The following is a 22,473-nucleotide window of genomic DNA, read 5'->3' as shown; positions in this document are numbered from 1 at the left end:
AACAAACACATACGGTGGTATCCACCTGTGTGTCAATTTTTTACTTGGATCACAGGCATCCGTGGACACGTCTACCAAAGTGAATCCAGCAACATGAGAAAAGAGATGCACTTGAGGGACTCACAGTGATGCTGTAGTGATTTACCAAAACATTCCCACTGCCCCGCACACACAGTGAGAACCAAACCAGCATGAGACAAACTGCAGATAGCAGCAAAAAGTTATACTGAAAACCAGTTTCATCGTGTGTCTATGTTGCCCCTCTGGAAATAGAGCTCCAACAGGGAATGAGACAGGAGAGAGCTCTTCCCAGTTAAGGTATATCCAGATGCCACTTTCTTCTTAGCTGTTCATTTTAAGTTTAGGGGCGAACAGATCTGGCAGTAATTGCCTGTGCTAAGCTAACATGAGGAAATGGACCATCCACTCAAAATCTTGACCCAGGATTGAGATACAGCCACACTTGCTGTGAACTCATAGAACGACATACCCCCAGGTCTGCTTAGCTTACTTTTTTTTTTTTTTTCCAAGTTCATTTTATATGTTTTGCAACAGAAACAGGAAATGTTTGATGTGAGGCATCTTCCAGACTTACTGTGATATTGAGAAACTTTGCACATTCTTAACCTCAAAGGCACATTCTTGGAATGATGTCTGATAACTTTGCTCTTGGCTCCTCAGACAGGATGAAAAGAGTTTCCAGTGTGCGTCAATTCATTGTTTAAGTGTTTTGACTAATCACTTCAGGTTAAAAAAAAAATTCCCAAATCCTGAATCACATTAATTCTGGAGGAGGCTGCATCCAGCTGCACTACGAGCAAGCCAGAGAGCAGGGTAAAGGACCCTTCCCTCTCCTATAGCTGCCCAGGCAGAGCTGGTCACAGTCCCTGAGCCTGCAGGATACCAGGGACTCTTCTTCTGAGCATCATGCCAGAGTGTTCTGTAGAAGCAGGGAACCCAGCAGCTCAGGAGCTGTCATTGTGGACTGGCAAGGGATGAAGGATGCACACCAGGAGGTGGGTACATCCCTTTTGGATACTAAGAATGCAGGGGAGGAAACCTCCCTCCTTGAGCAGATTTCCTCCTGGAATGCTCTTTCACACAGCCTTTTGCACAAACTGATGTTTTGGGTCACAGAGAATTCCTTGCTATTAAACATGAGCCTTGCACAAGAAAGGGATAAGGATTTAGGAATTATTGGACATAAGGTGTCATAATTGTCTGTGCTGAGTTAACATGAGGAAATGGACCATCCGCTCAAAATCTTGACCCAGGATGGACAAACAGCCGTGCTCATTGTGACTCATAGAAAGACAGGCCCCCAGCTCTGTACTCCCAGCCAGAAAGCCAACCCTATTTTGGTCTGCATAGGAAGAAACATGACCAGAAGATCAAGGGAGGTGGGCTTCCCATTCTGCTCCTCATGAGAGCCCACCTGGAATACTGTGTCCACTTCTTGGCACCCCAACATAAGAAGGACATGGAGCTGTTGGAGCAAGTTCAGAAGAGGTTCATAAAGATGAGCGGAGGGCAGGAGAACCTCTCCTATGAAGGCAAGCTGAGAAAGGTGGGAATGTTCAATCTGAAGAGAAGGATCTGAGACACCTTTTTCAGCCTTTCACTAAATAAAGGAGGCTTGGAAGAAAGGGCTTATAAGAAAGACGGAGAAAGGCTTTTTACCAGGGCCTTCAGTGATATGACAAGGGGTGATGGTTATAAACAAAAAGAGAGTGTATTTAGATTAGTTACAAGGAAGAAATTCTCTAGTGTGGGGGTGGTGAGACCGTTGCACTGGATACCCAGGAATGTTGTGGATGCCCCCTCTCTGGCAGTGTCCAAGTCCAGGTTGGACTTGAGCAGCCTGGTCTAATGGAAGGAATCCTTGCCCATAGCAGTGGCATTTGATTAGATTATCTGTAAACTTTCCTTCTAACCCAAACCATTTTGTGATATTATTGTTCTCTGAATCCCATGTGTAATAGCACTGGCAAGGCCAAGTTGTCTGAACTTGGCCTATACAACAACTTGATCCCAGCCATAAGATTTGGATGCCCCTATGCTGACAGGTTTGCCTATACAAGTTTCAAAAGCACCTTGACATCTCAGTTATGCTTGCTAGAACAGGGTAAATATGGTAGTGCTGGGCTCAGCTACAGCTAGGCTTATAGATGCCTTCTTGGGGTTTTGTGTCTTACTTCAGAACCAAAGAGAAAGGAGTAAGGGTCACCCCCACAAACAACCTAGTGCAACCAAACTGGTTTGAGCCTGCCCTTCCTGCCAAGTCCTTCTCCCTGAATATGTTCCCTTCCTCCATCCCTTCCACACAGCAGATCTAACCTGGGAATCACACTCCATTTTTGCACATCTTGGGGGAAATATTGATGGGGGAGAGGGAGGGAAGCTGGCTGCAAAGGGGTTGCATGGGTAGAGCAGGATTCAGCCGTGGGGAGAAAAGGAGGCTAAGCAGTACAGAAGACCAGAGGAAAGCCCTTCCATCACCTTTAGACTCGGGCTGGATCTCCAGGCAGGGGACAGGCACAGAGGAGAGCAGCTGAAGAGAGCAGGCAGCCAAGAATGGATGTCTTAGTTGGCAAAGCTTAGAGGCTGCTGCATTTTGCACCAGATGGGACCATTTAAGGGCCTGTAATTTAACTCCTAGGAATAAGATGTCATAATAGACATGCAGCTCACAAAAAGGTATTTTACAGTTGCCTGAGGTCACTGGAGGAGCAAAAGAAGTAGGTATTCTTTCAATTATGTTTTTCCTGCCACAGCCACTTAACCACCCAGTAGCACTGAGGAAAATAAAGGGACCTTATGGTTGTAGACAGCATTCTTTAATACTAAAGGACAATAATTGTTGAGGCAGTTTTACCATTTTTCATATACCTTTGGGTATCAACAGATCCTTTTGTTGCTAGGGTATCTGAAGAGATCACACGAAGCTTTTTCAGACCTTCCCCTGTAAGATGCCTGGCTTCGACACTGCTCTGGATCCAAATCCCTCATGAATTTGATTCTTTCAGTGAACATTTACCTGAAGGCAAATCCAATACATTTAAATGTCTCCCTTCCCACTATGGCCACTTATTCTTTTATCACCCCAGAGGTAACTAGGTACTCCAGTGTACACTGAAGATGAAATGGAAGCTTGATTCTAGAAGCAGAGTAGGCAGCTTTACATACCCTGGCAGATGAGGTAATAAAACCAGAAGTAAGTAAAACTAGAGGTTTTGCTATATGAGAAGTGAGACCAGGGAGACCACAGTACTGTCACAAAGAGGCTCAGTTTAATTTCAGAGCTCTCCTAAATATCACACCTACCTCCTGCAGGCCATCATCCCCTTCCTACCAGAATGCAATTAGGGTTGGAGATGTTGGACTTGACCCTAATACCTGGAAAAGAGATTGCTATCAGGTGAATGTGTTCAATGTAGGCATCTAATCCAAGCTGTCTGTAACTCATCCTTTTTATGGTCAAGTTAAACTCTTTTGTATTGTTGCTGCTGAAATGAGTCACGGCTGTAAAATTTCTTAGGTGGCTGCTGTTCAGACAGGATGCGCTGTAAGCATTAGGAGAAGGACAGGAAGAGCTGTTCTCTGCATAGGCAGTCTGGGGTCACCAAAGGTTACATTTTTAGTAGAGAACAAAAATGAAAGGCCAGATTCTGAATAGTCTCTTGCTCTATATCAATAGTAATACTGCATCCATGTATCCAAGTGACTGGAGCAAAATTGTCTATGAATGTGTTGAATTTGAAATGTAAGTTTTTAAAATGTAGATGCCAGATGTCTTCCTCTCTTTCTTGCCCTGATGGAATCAAGAATGGTGGTTCATTCTGGGCATTGTGCTGGGTAGCATAAATTGTGAAGAAAAGTATTTCTGCTCAGTCAAATCTCCCACTTACTCAAACAAACTCCAAGTCAAAAAATGAGAAACAGCCCTACATTATCTGATGGTCATGGGGTTGGCAGGGCGTGGAGGTTGTTGCTTTCTTAAGAAATAAGATTTCATTCTGATGTGTTTCCTTTTCAGGGGTGGAATGGTTCAGACCAGCGAACAATATGAATTTGTGCACCATGCACTGAGTCTGTATGAAAGCAGACTTTCAGAAGAAGCTTTTCAGTGAAGCCAAGGAGAGTAAGACCAAGTGAAAAAATGCCAGTCTCTTGAGGTAATTTCTTTCATTACCTACCCGCAGCTTCTTCAAGGAGCTTACTGCAGTGGAAAGAGAAGTTTTGAGGCCAACTTCCCAGAGGATTGTGGACAGATTGGCAAAAGTATGGAGATTGCTGGACCCTTACTGTATATGAATGTATTGTGAGCTTCCTAAAAATGATTTATAAAGATGGTACCATACTGAAACTACACATGGATTTCACGTGTCTACCTAAAGGTGGGTTTGATTCTGTAATACTGGTATCTGCCATATGGAATGTATGTATGTGCTACTGCTGCAGTTGGATGGACATTGGAACTTCCACAGAAGAATTGTTTATCAAATGTACAAATGCTTTAATGTTTGCAAACTGTCTTGTGAATGGACTGTCAACTGTACTGTAAAGTGCTATTACTTACTGATTATGTGGTGAGCTTGTTTCTTGGCCACATAATATTCTTGCTGCTAAAATTGCAAGTGTTCAATTATGGATTAAAACAAGATGAGATAATGAAAAATTTTTGAAAATATTCAAAAGCAGTTAATATTTTATATGGAAATATATGATCTTCATACTACTAACTATTAAATGTGTATTTACTGTAGGTCTTACAAAGCATCTGCAGAGCACAATGTCTGTTATTCAGTGTGTATGTATTTACCCTATACTGATGATTGTCTTAGAACATGCTTCTGCTACAGACCCAAATCCAGTGTATTTGTAAATTGTGTAAGTCATTTTACTTTTAAAAGGACCTTTTAGCTTATATTAAATGGTAAAGATTTTAAATATTTGTCTCTCTTTTATTAATATGGGATTTTTTAATTACATTGTTTATCTGCTTTATCTCTTTCAGTCAGAGTTAGATGCCATTAGTGATACAAACTCTTCCATGACAGGTTATACAAAGAAGAAAATGCTGCTATGACTGTTTCCTTTACTGTTCAGTAAGAATTTGTTTTTAAAAGAAATGCAAAGTTGGCATTATAACTTACAGCACCGGGAGGACTGTTTACAGGGTATTATTATTACGGTTTTTAATGCAGTGATATTGACTTCGCTTCATACTGCTAATAAATTACACTTGATATAAAATATTTACTGAAGTCTCTGTTCTTTCCTAGAGGAATTAAGACACCACACCTTCTCCTAGCCCCATAAACAGGGAAAGCTCAGTTCAGCTTGGTTGGCCTTCAGACCACTAGAGAGCCAGTCCAGAGGACATGGGCAACCTCCCACTGACATGGAGTAAGGTGGAACAACTGAAGGCAAAACCAGCAGCACTTGTGCCTTGGAGGCACTTTGTAGAAGATCCAGTGCAGACTTCAATGTTTTGCCTTCTCCTCTCCCCCTTCTCCTTTTCCATCTCCACTTGGCTTTTAGAACTTGTGGAGTCAGAAGTATCAACATCAAGATTTTGGTTGGTTTTGTATAGTTACAAAAAAATGTGTGTTTGTGCTTGTTCCCTGGGTAATACAGTATAGACTTATTAAGCACCATCCAGATCACCTGCAGACTTGCAATATATCACAGGCAACAAATTACACAAAAAGTGTAATCCCTTTTCTTTGTTCAAGAACATCTCTTTTAGTTTCCTGGGTGTTTTGAAAACATCTCTCTCTTTTGCTTGTATTTTTCCAAAATAAAGCAACTAATAAAATCTGAAGAATCGTATGAAAGGACAAAGTGGTGTAAAACTCCCCAAAACAATTGAATAGAAGGAAGTGCTCGTCACTGACTTTTTCCCCCTGTGAAGGCACATTTCCTTCCTGGCCTTCGCTTCACTTGTCCGAGGTGGGTTTTTTTAAGAGAAGCATGGGGAGTTGCTAGAGGGAAAATGGATTCTTTATTTCACGTCCTGGTTTCTACCTGTCTTGCCTTGACATTCTCAGGTAAGTGTCTCTCCCCACCTCCCCTCCACTGTGTTGCTCTTTCTGCCACCCAGCAGAGCCCTCCCGGGCAGCTGGTGACTTATAAAAACTGAGCTGGATTCGTACAAGAGGAATGGGGGGCAGGGCCAACATAGTCCTTTCTGTTTAGATTTCTTTCCAAAGGAAAATAAATTGTCTCCTTCAATGCTGGAGATATCTCTTCATTTTTTCAAGACGATCTCCTGCTAGACAATCCAGGAGCTGAGCCTTGGGATAAGCTCTTTGAAGAGAAGGAGATATTCCTATTTTTTATTCCTACTTAGTGAAACCTCCAGAGTCAGGGGCTTTCTGTCATAGAAAATACCCAAGGCTATAAAAATAAGGGAGTGGCAGACCTCAACCAGGGGAAATAAATACACATTTGGTTTAGCACTTTGTAACTAATGAGGATGGAATTGTTTGAGTAACTGAGTATATAGAAAGAGAAAAATGTAAACAAGAAGTGGCAGGGAGGCTGCATTTGAAATATCCAGTTCTGTGTTCTGTAGCAAGTACAGATTTTACATTGGTAACTTTGGGGCTGATTAATGCATTGCAATACTCTTCATTTGAGTGTTTGGTGGTGATCTTTAAGAGTGGTGGCACAAATTGCTAATCTGGCATGAATTAGGATGGTCACTAAACTTACAGATAGAGACATTGGAGTAAATCCAGTAAGAGATGTACTTCCTATTAGTAATGAGCCTTGATTCCTGTAACAGCACCGGCAGTGAGAGGCACACAGGTTGGGGAATGTCCTCTTTCATGTTTTCCTTAGAAACACTATGAATTTTAATAAAACAATTTCCAGGCTCTAGATTATATTGTGAAAAGACTGTTGTACAGTGGAACAAAGACTGAGAGGTCATGTAGATCTGCTTGATTTCAAGTAGGGGAAGTGGGCTATTTAGAATTGATATTCAAAGATAATAGTTCTTGGATTTCTTTTGTGTACCGTTTAGGTTTTTTTTCATTTTTTTATATAGTGAAGGTCAAAGTGACTTTTGTCACAATAGTTTTGCATTCTTGCTTTTTACATTATCAGTGCTTGCATCATGTGGGTTTTATGTCTGGGTTGTTTTGTTGTTTTTTTTTTTTAAATAGGATAATTGCATGAAAAGTTAATGAAAATATCAACAGGTAGAAAATAGGAAGACAGATTTATTTCCTGACATATTTTTAAATCATGAAGAATTTTCTTTTAGTTAAGTAATAATGTGTAATCTGTTGCATTTTTCTGGAATTGTCCTCTTCCAGAAGGGTTTCTGATTATCCATGTCCAGAAACAGCAGTGTCTTTCAGAAAAGAGAGGAGTCATTATGGAAAAGTGCAATATGACCAACTTCAACCAGCAGTGGCAGTGGACAGGAGATGACAGGCTCCTCCACGTGAAATCTGCCCAGTGCCTGAGCATCTCAACACGATCTGCCCTCTCATCTCGCAGCATCATCGCTGATTGTCCCCAGGCAGTCAGGTGGATTTGCCACAAGGAGGATGGGCTCCTGAAGGTGGCCAACAGTTCTCTCTTTCTCACAAAACAAGGTCAGAAGGTAATGGCGAAGCAGAGTAAGAAATACCTTCATACCTGGATGCAGCTAGAAGCCAGTGAGACGGGAAAACCAGTTTATGTAAATCTGTGCTCAAAGCAAGGTGAGCTACTCCTTCAAGGATGTATCCTGGAAGTTTTAGTAACAAAAATGTGATGCTTTTATGGTAACCCAGTGTTAAAAACAGTGATATTGTCTTTATACAGAAAAAAAAATTCATAGTTGAAAAGAGTTTAGAGAATCATAAAAAGAACAGCTGAGATGAGTGCTGTCTTTCTCACAACCATTGTTATTATATTTGAAGGATGTCTGCCATTTTCTTTATTCCCAGTCTTTGGATCAAAGTGCTTCTGTGTAAGCTCATCTCACTATTATTGTGTCATTTCCTTCTAAAGAAAATTCCATTTACTAATCCCTAGTACTTTTTAAAAATATGGATGTATAGAAGTCCTTTTCAGTATTTATTTTATCATACAAATACAGATTCAACCCATTAAGAGCAAGAAGACATCTGAAAATCAAACACATGCACAAAATTATTTCTCTGATTAACCCAAGTGCATGATTAGAACACATCCACACATTCACACATTCACATGTTTACACTGTGTCATTTTGCCCCTAGATGCAATATATATCCTTCCATATCCATAGCAAAAGGGAAGGTAGCACATTTTGAGTATTGTTTAAGAATGCTCTCCTTGATGTCCTATTATCAGACCTTCCTGGCAATACTCTTGGCATTCTTCTTCAGCACTATTAAGCAGTTCTTTGTGGTAAATTAGAACAACCTTCAGAGCTGAGCCTTTTGTTGGGGAACACACCAATCATTCTTGTCTTTATGGGACTTTAAAAAATGTTTTATGACCCAATACTTTTTCATATTGTCGTATTTTCGGATATTTTAAAACAAATCCTTCTTTCTAACACTAGTTGTAAGGCAGAGTGCCATATTTTTCAGCAAATTTGCACTTGCAGGACTCCATTCACAACAGCAGGACTATTCAACTGAATAGAGGGCTGAAAAGACAGCTTGCAGAATCAGCGAACACAAAACTGGCCAAAGTTGTCATTCTAACCCTTCCATATATTTTAGAGGTTAAAAAGGCAAAAATTAATTGAAGTCGTTATTTTTTCATTGGGTGAGTATGGTTGCTTAGTCACAAACACTGTGAAAAGTTAGGATGAGGGATGCAGATTGTGTTAATTTTCTTTAGATAGATGGATGAAGTGGGGCCTAACAGCATTAAAGTAGCCTTACCATCCTTTTCCTAATCATCCTCAGAGAAAAATCTATTTAAGATCAGTAAGTACCAAGATAATTGTCACAGGGTATATTAAAGCATCTTCTGATCTACTTACTGTGCTCAGTTCTTTAATGAATTTAAATTCATTAAATTTCCCTTAATTTCCCTGAAATTCTATCCATATAAGGGGCCTGTTGATCCTTTTGACAGTTCTTGGAAGGTCTGCTCAGAAATAAACAGTGTATAGGATTGGACAAGGGCTTTAAAGAGAGTAGATTTAAGTAAGACTTTAGAAAAGTCCTTCACTATGAGGGTGGTGAGAAATGGGAACAAGTTGCCCACAGAAGTTGTAGACACCCCATAACTGAAAGTGTTCAAGGCCAGGCTGGATGGGACTTTGAGCAACCTGATCTAGTGGGAGATGTCTCTGCCCATGCAGAGAGGTTGGAACTAGATGATGTTTAAGGTCCCTTCAAACCCAAATTATTCTATGATTATATTATTATGGTCTTCAACACCTAAGAATATCATGTATACAGGAAACTCATCAAGAGTTGAAATAGTGCAGAGAATAATTTTTTAATTATAATAACAATTTTTATACTTGTTGTTCTTGTATTACAAGAAAAAAATCTAATGCCCACAGTGCTGGTCTCGACATCCATATGCATGTCAAAATTATCAGTGTTGAATGTGTAAAATTAGCCTTCCAAAAACAGCTGTCTACTTTCAGTGAAAGCAGCCTAAAATAACATATTTTGTCTGTATTTAGCTAAGACAGTGAAAACTGAGAAAAGTCTTAGGACCTGAAATGGCTTTAACTTTTTCTACTCCTGACTAACAACATATTTTGATATAATTTAGCCTTTCTTTTCATAGTACTCATAAAAATAGTTATATTTTGGCGAAGGGGTAACTCAGTGAATTGCATCCCAAACACCTATTGACCCGAGTCAAGTGCCAATTATGATTTTTCTGAAGATTAAATTTGGATTTCAAGTCAGCCGTCTGAGATTTGTTTGGGTATACATTTTTTGCTACAAACCTGACCTAAGTGACTCTGGGGAGATAAGGATCAGGTTATATACATATCCCATTGCTGTTCAGCCAGCGATCACTTCAAATGTAACATCCAACAGTACTTCTCACACAAACCTGTGGCTGAAGCAGCTAACATGAGGACTAGGCCGTGAAGTATCAGTCTCCCTTGTTAAATCCTTGTTAAGACATTGGATCTCATTGAATTAATGATTTTGGGTAGAGAGAGGAATAGTCTTGGTAGTGGTAAAGCCTTCTTTTCACTAGCTGACTGTTGGGGTGAAAGCTTCTCAACAACAACACGACAACAACAACACGATGTCCCAGTATAGGTTGGGGGCTGACCTGCTGGAGAGCAGTGTAGGTGAAAGAGACCTGGGGGTCCTGGTAGACAAGAGGATGACCATGAGCCAGCAGTGTGCCCTTGTGGCCAAGAAGGCCAATGGCATCCTGGGGTGCATTAGAAAGGGTGTGGTTAGTAGGTCAAGAGAGGTTCTCCTCCCCCTCTATTCTGCATTGGTGAGGCCGCACCTGGAGTATTGTGTCCAGTTCTGGGCCCCTCAGTTCAAGAAGGACAGGGAAGTGCTTGAAAGAGTCCAGCGCAGAGCTACTAAGATGATTAAGGGAGTGGAGCATCTCCCTTATGAGGAAAGGCTGAGGGAGCTGGGTCTCTTTAGTTTGGAGAAAAGGAGACTGAGGGGTGACCTCATCAATGTTTTCAAATATGTAAGGGGTGAGTGTCAGGGAGATGGAGTTAGGCTTTTCTCTATGGTGACCAGTGATAGGACAAGGGGTAATGGGTGCAAGTTGGAGCATAGGAGGTTCAAGTTGAATATCAGAAAGAATTTTTTTACTGTAAGGGTGACAGAGCCCTGGAACAGGCTGCCCAGGGGGGTTGTGGAGTCTCCTTCACTGGAGACATTCAAAACCCGCCTGGACATGTTCCTAGGGGATGTACTCTAGGGGGCCCTGCTCTGGCAGGGGGGGTTGGACTAGATGATCTTTCGAGGTCCCTTCCAACCCCTAGGATTCTATGATTCTATGATTCTATGATTCTCTTAAGTCCAGCATCCAGCAGAAGGGACAGGAAGAGTAAGTGTAACAGGGAAGAGAAAAATTGGGGGTAGGTGAAGGGGTGGAAAATAGTGTGACTGAAAACAGCTTAATTGTTGCATTCAAGTAACAACTACAGAACAAATCCTCTTCCTTGTCCAGAAAGTACCCAGAGCACTGCTCCATTAGAAAGGGTAGCTGATGTTGTGGCTGAGGATGGTTTTATTACTCACTGTTATGGGCTAAGTAGTTAAGAATCATAGTGGGATCTACAAAGTATGGATCTCTGTATAGAAGCTGAAAGTGGTTTTCAGCTTCCAGGTGTCTAGATGTAGGTGGCTGAAGGAAGGGCTTATTTCAGTTGTCTCAACATAGGTGCTTTTTGCCATTTGAGGATATTCCACCAGGAGATGCCACCTGACCTCTGACTGCCTACCCAGAAAGTTACAGATCTCCTACAGGTGTTGTGAGAGCCCTAAGCAGATGTCTCAGATGTCATAGGACAGCTCAGATTGCACTAAGCAACTATGTTTAGGGTAGTGAACCAAGTCCTAGATGTCTACATATAGTAGCTACTTTTCTGAGCTCTCTTCCATAGAGGTGTAATCCATGGAGTTAATGGAGTCTAAAATTTCAAAGGCAAAAAATCCACTTTGAGGTGATCTAGGTCTACCAAGGGTGTCACAAATAGGGCTGACAGAGCTATGATATTATCACCATAGTTGTCTGGGATGTTCTACCACCAGTGGTACTGAAAGAGCCTTTAAGTGGCTACTCCAATGTTTCAAAAACAAGCAAGTAAAAGAGCAGCGCAGAAGTAGACTGGAGTTTGGAGATATTTGACCTCTCAGACATGACATACAAACATCACAAACTTCTACAACAACCTCAGATAAAAAAAGGTAAATTTTTTTCAAGTAGCACAGATGTTGCAGTTTTTTACAAGGTGTACCCTGAACTGGAAAGAAAGGACATTTTGTGGATTTTGTTCTCTTGTCACACTCATACCTACATGAGAAATCTGAAATACGCTTTTTAATTAAGTCTTTAGTTTTGGAGTCTGTTTACAAGTAGTTAGCTAAAAAAGATAATTCAAGTCTTGCTGTTAGTGAGTTAGATGTAGTCTTACAGACTCTTTTTTCTCATACAATCCATATATCTGATTCGTTAATGCTTCACAAGCAGTTCAGCCTTAGTTTTTTGAAACTGTGCAGTACTAGGTCAGGCAGACTGGTAGGATGCAAGCAATTTCAGCAAGCTGCACCATGCCAGCTTGTGTGAGTGTGAAGGCACCACTGTAGGGTTCTCAGTCCTCAACAGCTCATCAGTGGTCTTTAATACATGCAAAATGTATGGATTTCCTTTCCTTGTAAGTGGCCTGCTGCTGTGCAGATGGATGCAGATTGATGCAGTCTGCAGTACACCCCACAGATTAAATATGTGCTAAGTCAGAATGTCATAATTTCTCTTGGGTGTGCTACTGATGATTACAATGGTATGTTCATATACTGTATATCATCCAGCCACTGGTGATCAGTTTCAGTGTCAATGCCACAGTTCTGTTCCCATTAACAATTTTGTGACTGATTTCCAAGGAGACTGCTATAAAACAATGCTCAGCACTTCTCAAAAATCCCATTATTGAGACTTCTGTCTACCTTGCTGATGTCCAGACAGGAGGTGAGGTTTTTCTGTTTTAAAAATCTGGAACTCGAATTGAGTACAAATCTGTTCACTTGGGCCTTATAATATGCTTTTTTTTTTTTCATAAGTGCCTTTTATTAAAGAAGGGCTATGAGGCACCTTCTGCTGGGACCATAGTGGCTTTCCTTAGAAAGTGAATATAAACCTGGATCCTGAATTTCTTGAAGTGAGGGCAGATGTGAACCCAATAGGTTCCTGTGTAGGATACCTAGAAAGTGCTGCTACTGAAACCTGAAGATCCAGTATGGCATAGTGCTACACACACGCCATTTCCATACGTAAGTTACAGACAAGACACTGCAGTGAGTCTTTGCTGGGAAAGATCCTGCAGCTGGGGAAACCCAGAGTAGCCCTGAGCTTAACAGGAAGAACTGAGTTCTGCAGTCACCAAGTGCTTGTTCATGGTACCTGCTCAGGCTGGTGGAATATTTCCTCCAACCAATCATTTCATTTCCAGGAGAGTCAAGCTCTCCTCTCAAGCTCCTGCACCAGGAATGCTGGTTATTCCTTGGCTGCTGAGTCCTATAAAAATCTCTAGCAACACCAGCTTCGCTCTTATGGAGCAGCAGCTCTCCTAAAGCACTGGAACACAATTATCCTCCTGTTGGAAAAATTGATATTCATCTTTAAGTAAAGATATTTTCTTAAATTGTTTTTAAGTTGGCTGTGCAAATCTATATTTAGGAACCCAACTGAGCCACCTTTTTTCCTAAGCATCTGCTGACATGTTGTTTTTAGCCATCTTTCTGTCAGTTCTACTCCCTGCTGGACTTGGAGATGCCTGAGAAACACTGAGCTGGCAGACGCAATTGCTTCCAAGTCCTTAGGGCCAGCACTTCTAGATGCCTACCACAGACTTTCAGAGACCTCTGACTATTAGGAGATTCCCAGGAACAATTACTGACATGGAATTTAGACTATATCTGGACTTGTGTCAGCTAATGGGTTTTCTCCAGCAGCTGATTACAGCTTGAGCACAGGTTCTTTGCGCATTTGGTGGGCTCCATGAAGGGATGTGATGTAGTACCATCACAGACTCTGCACTATAGGCAGTCTGCAGGGAATTCTGTGAAAACAGCAGCATAAGGACAAGTGTTGGGCCAGATCAATGAAACTTTTTGGACAGGTATAAGAGAGAGCAGAATTAGATATGTACTGTTGCTTTCAGTGTCTTAATTTAGAAAAATATTAGATCAGCAGTTTTTGTAATTAAATGGAGACTTGGAGATTTTTATTCCCAGAGAAGCTCGGATAAATAGAAGACGGGGAAGCATTTAATTTGTGTATCAACCCATTCCAGCAAACCAATCCTTCTCAAGAGGCTTTGAAAGCATGTACTAGGTGAATGACTGTGCCTTCAAGCACAGGAAACACTTGCATGAAAATGCCTCTTTCACAGGCTTACAATATCACTTTTATTTCTAGATGCAAATGTGAGTACTGCAAGTTTCTTTAGATAAACCTGTTAACATATACATTTACACATATACAAAAAAATCTATCATGTTGACTTCATGGAAGCTTACCCACTGATCCTTTGGGGAAGAGGTAATCACACATTGTCCTGTTAAGACATCATAATTGCACACCTAACAATCACATTTGGAAGCTTCTGCTGCAATTTAAATCAGTCATTGTGGGGTTTTTTTAGAGGGTTTAGGAGCTAAAATTATTACAAATGGCAACCAGCCCAGTGGTTCAGCAGCAAAACAAGGTTTGGTTATGTTGGAGACCCCAGTTCAAGGACAGACAAAGTGTCTTGGGCCTTGAGCCAATGCACACTAGCTGTGCTCCAGCAATGGCAGGGCAGCTTTTCGTGAGGAAAAGGGGCCAGCAAGTAATTCCAATCGCTTAGCTGAAATGTGATGGTACAGAGCTTGAACCCTGCCCTCACAGCCACAAAGAAAGGATACTAAATGCATACCAATGGGGAGGAAGAGCCATGAAAATGTGGAGGAAAAATGTGCAGTAAAATCTTTCCTGCACTTTAATTGTAACTTTGGCATTCTCTGAAGGATACGTGACTAAAAAGGCAAATCCACTATTACGTTTGCAGACACTAGAGTTAACCAATATGATTGTTAGCTGAACATTGGGAAGAGCGCAGTCAGGGGACTGATTTTAAAATGCAAGAGAATTTCCCATGTGGGCACAAGGAACTTATCTTAATAAGCATCTTGAAAAAGAAGTATCCCCAACAAAGCCATGTTTTCAGTTTACTCCATCAAAAGGTAGATGAGAACCTGGCCCATGTACTTAGGAGGGCGTTTATGGTATAAGGTTGCAACTGTGCTGTTTGATAGACTCAAGCAAGTGAAAAAGTTACCAGTGAATATATTGTGCTGTTAAAGACAAAGTACAGCTTTTATCTTTACTTCAGAATCATTGATAGACTTTATTTAAAATTAATAATATAAATGTTGAGGGAAATTAATTTTTCTTCTTCTTTTATTTTGCACAGATGTGTTTGCACTGAAAATAAAAATCTATAGAAATGACCAGTGCACTTAAACTATTTAGAAGTCATATCAGCCAAATTTGTCAGCATCTAAATAATTGTTTATTAAAAATATTTTTAAACGCTGATTTTAATTACTTTCTTTTTATTAGATCTCCAAAATGCAGAGAGTTCTGTATGGAGTATTGGAACTACATCCTCCCCTTTAAATGCTGCTACGTCTAGGCCTGAAAATCTGCTGAAGAGTAGCACAGAGATGTTCATCAGAAATGTGACTGATCATTTCAGTAAAAATCTCATTGAAAACCTCTACTTTGACTTGAAATCTGTGGCAACAGAGAAAGCCTGGATTCCAACAACTACTCTTCAATACTCTAGCACAACTGAAGAGGTAAGGCAGAAAAATTATTGATTGATTTTTATTAAGCCTGCTCCACTCTGTGGAGCCTGATAGCTATTACAGGTGGATGTTTCGCGGACTAAAAAAAGCTGCAGGACTAAGCTCTGTTCTTTATTTTGATGATCTCCTTTGTTCATGCTGATAGTGCCCTTTTCTAGAAACACAGCTGAAGAAAAAATCTGCCTCTTCTGTACAGCACAGTCCTTCTGTGCACAGTGCATTGGGAAAACATCTAAGTTCAAGGGAAATGCTCAGCGTATCTGCAGAGCAATAGAGAGCTCACAGACGTGGCAGGAGCCACAGGAGCCTGAGTATCTCTTCTCAGTGACTTAGGCTCTGCTACAGTTTTGTTGCATGACATGAGGGTCTAGCTCTAATTTGGCTCTGAGACTCACAGTACAGCTTATGACCTTCTTTAGGATAATTGAGTGCTAAAATTCCATGCATGGTTTACAGATCAAAGCAAGAGAAATCACAATGTTTTAACTTGCTTTGCAAGGTGCCCTAGCCTTGGTGCTGGTCAGTTTATCTACTGACTGATAGGCAGAGTGGCATACAGCTGCTTCTTGATCTCTGCTCCGTCCAACCACAAACAGCCCTGTCAGAGGATGGGATAAGGATGCCAGCACCATCCATGGGACCTAGGGGTGGGCATTCAGTACCTCCCATATCACTTTCATGGAGTCATAGAAAGTTAGGGGTTGGAAGTGATCTCTAAAGATGACCTAGTCTTCCCTGCCAGAGCAGGGTCACCTACACCAGGTCACATAGGAATGCATACAGGTGGGTTTTGAATGTCTCCAGGAAAGGAGACTCCACAACCTCCCTGGGCAGGCCATTCCAGTGCTTTCCATTCTTCCTTTTCTGCAAGGCACACAAGTAATCTGAGAGCAAATCTGGAATCATCATTGGCAAAATATGCATGAGCAGTTAGGATTAAAAGCATGCAGGACATTATTGGTCACTGTGTTGCTACCAACACATAGTGGTTTAAAACTGAACATCCCTAAATTCCCTGTGGCTTCTCTTAGGAGACCACACTGCACTCCGTGTACTGGGGCAGGCAAACATGTTTACATTACCGCTCTGGGTGTCAGTGTTACTGGGGATAAGACTTAAGAAATGTGTTTTGTATTTGGGAGGGCTACAGATAGAGCAATCTGTAGAACCTGATATAAACATCAGCAGATGACAGGGAGAAAAGGAAATCGTGTCACTCAGGACTATGTTGATCCAAATAACCGACTCAATGGACCCAAACATTGCTGTTCTGGTGCTGATGAGGGGAAGGGGCTGAGCTGGTGTTGGATGCACTGCACCCTGTTCCATAGCTGATGGAGACTGTTCTTTTAAAATATGAGTATTCTGGTTTGGTGCAGGCAAACTGACCATATTTCCCCGTGCCCTCTGTCCATACACATAGAATACTGGCCTTCTCTGAATGGAAAAGTCCTATATAATCTGGTATTACCCAAATTGCTTCCAGCACTCCTGCTAAATAATCCCATCACTGCTAAAAAAATGACAGTTTTAAATGAAGAAGCTACTGTCTCCTGCATTCCTACCGCAGTTCACATCCAGGTTCACATGATCTGCACTGGGTCAAAAATTTCAAACAGAATCCTGATGATAAGCACTCTAAGTATATACTCTGTTTCCCTGTCTTTAGAGTGTAGTCTAAAACATTTCTGTCAAACTAGCAGTGAAGTTTAAAGAATTAACAGGATTTAACATGATACTTTGAAAACGCATAGACTAAATAAGTGCTGAGTATAGTAGTTAGAAGACAACACCTTCTGTGACAGCATTTGTCCAGGCTAGGTACTCTTATTTGTAGAAGTAAAGCCTTGATGTTATTTGGCAGTGAGCATAACCATTTGGGGGGGAACAATGGTGAACAAAATATTTGGTTTAGAGCAGCCTTGAATTTCAAGTAAAACTGCAGCTTGCACTTTCAAGCCATGACAAAAGCTATGCAAAACCCATTTCCTCTTGATTAGAGAGAGAGAGAGAGAGGTTGGTGTTTAAAAAAAAAAGTCAGGAAACCTTGGGAAAGTGTCTGAAAGGGACTTTGGAGCCTGCTGTTAGAGACACATCCGGCTACTCCCAAAAGTCACTTCCAGTTCTTTTTTTTCTTTCTTTTTTTTTTTTTTTTTTAATTAGTTTCTTGGCTTGCCACACAGATGGGTAACTGCTAACGGCTGTGTGAGAATAAGAATAATAAAGTAGGAACTTCTAAATTATGGGCACTGCTGAGAAGCAGCAATATAATTTTTCTCCTCACATCATATGTTAGCGGGAAGAGAAAGGCAGACATTTTCAAAAATCTTTAAATTTTACTTGTGGTAGGCTCAATTTCTTTACTGAATTTTATAGGTTTCAACTGATGTATGTTGGGTTTTTTCCCTTCCATATATTACACCTACTTAACTAACTTGCACCTAAATATCTGAAATATATCTTCTGGATATTTAAAAAAATCCTTAAATATGAGCTCCACTTTCCAAGAAAAGACAGGTTATTCTGAATATTGTTATTTTCAGAGAGGGACTTGGAGTAATTCAAACATCCAGAAAAACCTTCAGATTTGCTCTTCTCCAGCGCTGCAAAACTGTTGGTTGGTTTATGCCATTTAACCCAAAAAGCATGATCATCTAGAGATGAATTCACATTGTAAAACTCTCTCACTTTGAACTGATCAGAAGATATCTATATCACTTGAGCCACAGTGTAGGTCTAATATGCACACCTTATACTTCCCATTGATGAGTTGTTTATCATTCTTTTAGCTCTTTGGGGCACAGTCCCTCCTTTTGTCTCAAGTACATAAAACACATCTTCCAAGAGGGACCTTGTTCTGCAATGGGTTTGAGAATGGCATAATACTGAACATATATTTTCATCATCATTCAAAGTGATGTTCATAAAGATATTAATCATCCCAGGATCTGTTGATTAAAGCCCAACACTTGCCATGTTCCTAGGATCGGGCATGGAGCTCCAGTGGGATAGATGAAACTTTCCACAGGTGCAGGTACTACCCATGAGTACTCAGACCTTATGTTTCTCAACAGAATAATGAGAACTATGGTTTTCCAGACACTTGTATTGACAGGCTGATGCTCTGAAAAATTCTACAGCAGCAGCTTCCCTAAAAGGCAGATTAATGTTTGTAAACCCTAGCACCTTTTTCTCCCTAAAATGAGGCAAAATTGAAATAGAAGGTGTTGAATGTGCTTGAGGTGCTGCTTTTAACAGTTAAAATCCCACGTGCATCATACAGAAAGAGGCAAAAAATGCCATTACCATTGAAGAAAGCAAATGTAGAATTCCTCCACATTTATGCAATCTCAAACTTAACCCATGGCTGCTAGATTATTGCGTATTTGAGTATATGAAGGTCCAAAACACTCGTGGCTACTTTTCTTCTCCCTCACCGCACTCCACATGTACACATATACATGAGTTTTAAGCAGCTGAAATCTAAACAAGAAGGAAATGGGCACACATGGCAGGAACAGAGAGCGGTGCTGCAGCAATTAGGTGTTGCTCACAGCACATTTATACTGTCTGAAAAGAGGGAGACTTTCTTGTTTTCCAGGATTTGTTTAATTTTTTTTTTGTTTAATTTTAGCTTGGGAGTTATTCAGGGGATGTGCAAAGGAATTGTTTCAAGGACACAAGTTGATGCAGAACTAAAAAAAAACAAAACAAAAAACTGAGATAACTTGGTTCAAATAACTTGGCTGAGATAACAGGGAGCTCAGAATCAGGAGCTCAGGTCTGCCAGCTCTGCCGTGAGTCTCCTTACTGCAATGCCTCCAGTCTTGGTGACACAGAAGCAGGGAGAGGACAGAGGTCGTGGTAGCCTGTGACAGGTCTCTAAATATGTTCCATATTTGGGATATGGGAGCTGGGATGGCACTCTAGTGATGGCTGAGGCCAAGAGATGGGCGAGGAGATGGGGAAGGTGTGAGGCACGGCAGCTCTGAGGCAAGGTGTCCATGAGGGGTGTCAGGCCTTGAGAAGGCGGCACACGAGGCAAGGAAGCCATGAGGTGAGGCTGGCACTACCTGAGGCAAGCGTGCAAAGTGGGTACCATGATGCGATGCAGCCCTGAGGCCGGGCAGACGTGAGAAGAGGCAGTGGTGAGGCCAGGCAGGGCGGTGTGAAGTTCTTTTCACTCATAGTGAGGTGCAGCCGGCGGGAGGAGTGCCGACCCGCATTGACTAGGGTACTGTCCGGGCCCGCCGTGAGTCAGGAGAAGCACAAGGAGAGAAGCCCCGGGAGAGAGCCGACACTGGGAGGAAGCAGCGAGGAAGGAAGGGTGGGAGAAGAGTCGGGAGGAAGGTGGGACCCACAGGCATCGAGGGGCCAGCACCCCGGGGCCAGCCACCCGCCGCCATACCAGTGTGTGTCCCCAGTTCGGGGGACGGACGGCGGGTCCCGGGTCGCCGCGCTTCGCCCCCCGCAGCGAGACGCGAGGAAATCGCCTCTTGATTGCGGAAGTCGGCGGGAAGGGCTGTGGCAGAGTCAGCCCGGGTCAGAATGGCAGCGTGGGAAGCGGCGGCCGCCTCCCCCGCCTCCTCCGCTCCTCCTCAGCCGCGGGCAACCCCCCCACCCCACCCCACCCCGGTGGCAGGGAGGCGGCGAGGCGGCCGGGGCAGCCCCGAGTGCATGCAGCCAGCGGACGGGCCCCGCAGTGGTCTCGGAGGCCGCCGCAGGGAGCCCGGCGGGGAGCGGGGGGCCCCCGGGGCCCTCCGCGGCCACTTCGCGGCTTCATACCCCCTGGCCCAGTCCGGACTCGGGCCCGCCGCCTCCTTTCCCTTCTCCCCATCTCCGCGAGGATTTTCGGGGTTAAAAACCGTCGGCGATGCTGAGCTATGGAGTGGGATTCGCCCTGTGGACGGCGCTGGCCCTGACCAAGGTGAGCTTTGGAGGGGGCAGTGGGGATCCGCGGAGTTCCCAGCAGAGCCCGAGTGAGGAGCGGGTTTGCCCCGCACCAGCAGACTACGCAGCGGGGACGGGGTGATTCCGGGGATGTGGGGCAACAGAGGGGCTCTCTGAGCTTTCCACGGTCTCCGCAGGCCACGCCGGGGGAGGCGGCGGGATGCAAGGCCAACCTGACGGAGCGGAGCGTGTCCGGACAGACCGTCCGGCTGCGCTGGATCACCGCGGACCGCGCCTGCAACTTCAGCCTGAGCGGGTTCTCGGAGGCCGGGGGGGCGGCCGGCTGCCAGCCCGCCCCCGCCAACAACGGCTCCTTCGGCTGCACCCTGCGGGGCCTGGAGGCCGGGACCTGGTACCACCTCCGCATCGAACCGCTCGACGGCGGCGAAGCTGTCAACATTTCCGTGCAGACAGGTACGGGCGGGATGAGCGCGGCAGGTGCTGGGGGAGGAACGCCGGGATTTTCCTTCCCCTCCTCTTGCTGCGGCCGGCAGTGAGGGGAGGATGGCGGTTCATTTACAGCTACTGTAAACCTACGGTATTTGCTGTCCGGAGCTCTCCTGCTCTTGAGTTCTTTTTACGCCGCTGCCAGAAGTTAACCCGACAGCCTTGAAAGGAGGAAGTCTTGTGAGGAGACTCGGTTGGTGCTGGGAGTAGATTTCTGCCGCTCCTTCAAGCTGCCATGCAGCAGAATGCTTTAAGTAGTAGTATTAGGTAACATCTTTTGTGATCATGCAGATCTATTGGCTTCAAGTTCCTCAGGTGACAGCTTATTTACAGTATTTAAAATGCCACGTGCATGTAGATCTTGTTCAAGGATACCTTACTGCTTCAGCGCATTTCTCTACTTTTATTCTGTTTAATCTGAGTCTAAAAGTCAGAAAGTAAGGCTGAAACTTTTTGTTTGTATATTTTACTTGAACGCAGCTAGTGAGATCTTAGGATGTAAAGTTGTGTGCAGAGCACTTGCGGTGTCATATCCAGGAATGGCTGTAAAAAAATGTGTGCCGCCAAGAAAAGACTCCTTTCTGCATCTGTGTTTGTGCATGCATGTGAACAACTCACCTCTGAAGTGGTGACAGAACCAGAGGCTTTCTACCTGTATAAGTGTTTTCTTAAAGATGATGAAATTTAGTGTTGTCCAGCCTCTAACTGCGTTAACTAACTCCTGCATCAAAAGAAGCACAGACAGCCCATTGAGGGAGGTGATTCTCCCCCTCTCCTCTGCTCTTGTGAGACCCCACCTGGAGTACTGTGACCAGTCCTGGACTCCCCAGCACAAGAAGGACACAGAGCTCCCGGAACATGTCCAGAGGAGAGACACTAAAATGATCAGAGGGATGGAGCATCTCCCCTATGAAGCCAGGCTGAGGAAGTTGGGGTTGTTCAGCCTGGAGAAGGCTGTGAGGTGACCTCACAGCAACCTTCCAATATCTGAAGGGGGCCTACAAGAAAGCAGGGGTAGGGCTTTTATGTGTGTGTGTGTAGTGAGAGGATGAGGGGAAATGGTTTAAAACTTGAAGAGAGGAGATTTAGGTTAGACATTAGGAAGAAATTCTTTAATTTAAGGGTGGTGAGACATTGAAACAGGTTGCCCAAGGAACTTATGGTTGTCCCCTCCCTGGAAGTGTTCAAGGCAAGGTTGGATGGGGCTTTGAGCAACCTGGTCTGGTAGGAGGTGTCCCTGCCCATGCAGAGGGGTTGGATGTAGATGATCTTTAAGGTCCCTTACAAGCCAAACCATTCTGAAAAAAACAAACCCCCCCCTCCCAAAAAAACCCCAACAAACAAACCAACAAACAAACAAGCAAACCCAAAATCCAACCAAACAAAAAAACAAACCAAACCAAACCACAAACAAACAACTCCCCCCATACCAAACAAAAAACAAAACTGAAAAGCTGGTAGTAACACAGGGCTCAAAACAGGTATCTTAAATGAGGTCCATCATTAAATACCTCCCTGATTTGCTCCTAAAGTGTTTGTTTCAGAGAGGTACTTGGCC

At 43.0% G+C, this 22,473-nt stretch overlaps 2 protein-coding genes across 4 annotated transcripts in view; both read left to right on the top strand.

Annotated features, from left to right (window-relative positions):
• PTPRR (protein tyrosine phosphatase receptor type R) overlaps nucleotides 1-5,258 on the top strand; it is a 137,582-nt gene extending 132,324 nt beyond the window's left edge. For both annotated transcript variants that reach the window (XM_071766786.1, XM_071766793.1), the window contains one exon: nucleotides 4,037-5,258. In XM_071766786.1, the coding sequence (XP_071622887.1) occupies nucleotides 4,037-4,130 (94 nt within the window). In that variant the 3' untranslated portion in view covers nucleotides 4,131-5,258. The remainder of the gene's footprint in view (nucleotides 1-4,036) is intronic.
• Nucleotides 5,259-5,914: 656 nt separating this feature from the next.
• Nucleotides 5,915-22,473, top strand: part of PTPRB (protein tyrosine phosphatase receptor type B) — a 63,623-nt gene continuing 47,064 nt past the window's right edge. The window contains exons 1-4 of one of the 2 annotated variants that reach the window (XM_071766763.1): nucleotides 5,915-6,053; nucleotides 7,329-7,721; nucleotides 15,271-15,509; nucleotides 20,606-20,882. In XM_071766763.1, the coding sequence (XP_071622864.1) occupies nucleotides 5,999-6,053; nucleotides 7,329-7,721; nucleotides 15,271-15,509; nucleotides 20,606-20,882 (964 nt within the window). In that variant the 5' untranslated portion in view covers nucleotides 5,915-5,998. Of the gene's footprint in view, nucleotides 6,054-7,328; nucleotides 7,722-15,270; nucleotides 15,510-20,230; nucleotides 20,446-20,605; nucleotides 20,883-22,473 lie in introns of those variants that run through there. The other variant, XM_071766772.1, reaches the window with a different exon arrangement.

Source organism: Heliangelus exortis, chromosome 1 (assembly GCF_036169615.1).
Source record: "Heliangelus exortis chromosome 1, bHelExo1.hap1, whole genome shotgun sequence".
NCBI lineage: Eukaryota > Metazoa > Chordata > Aves > Apodiformes > Trochilidae > Heliangelus > Heliangelus exortis.
This window is presented reverse-complemented; position numbering and strand designations above follow the sequence as displayed.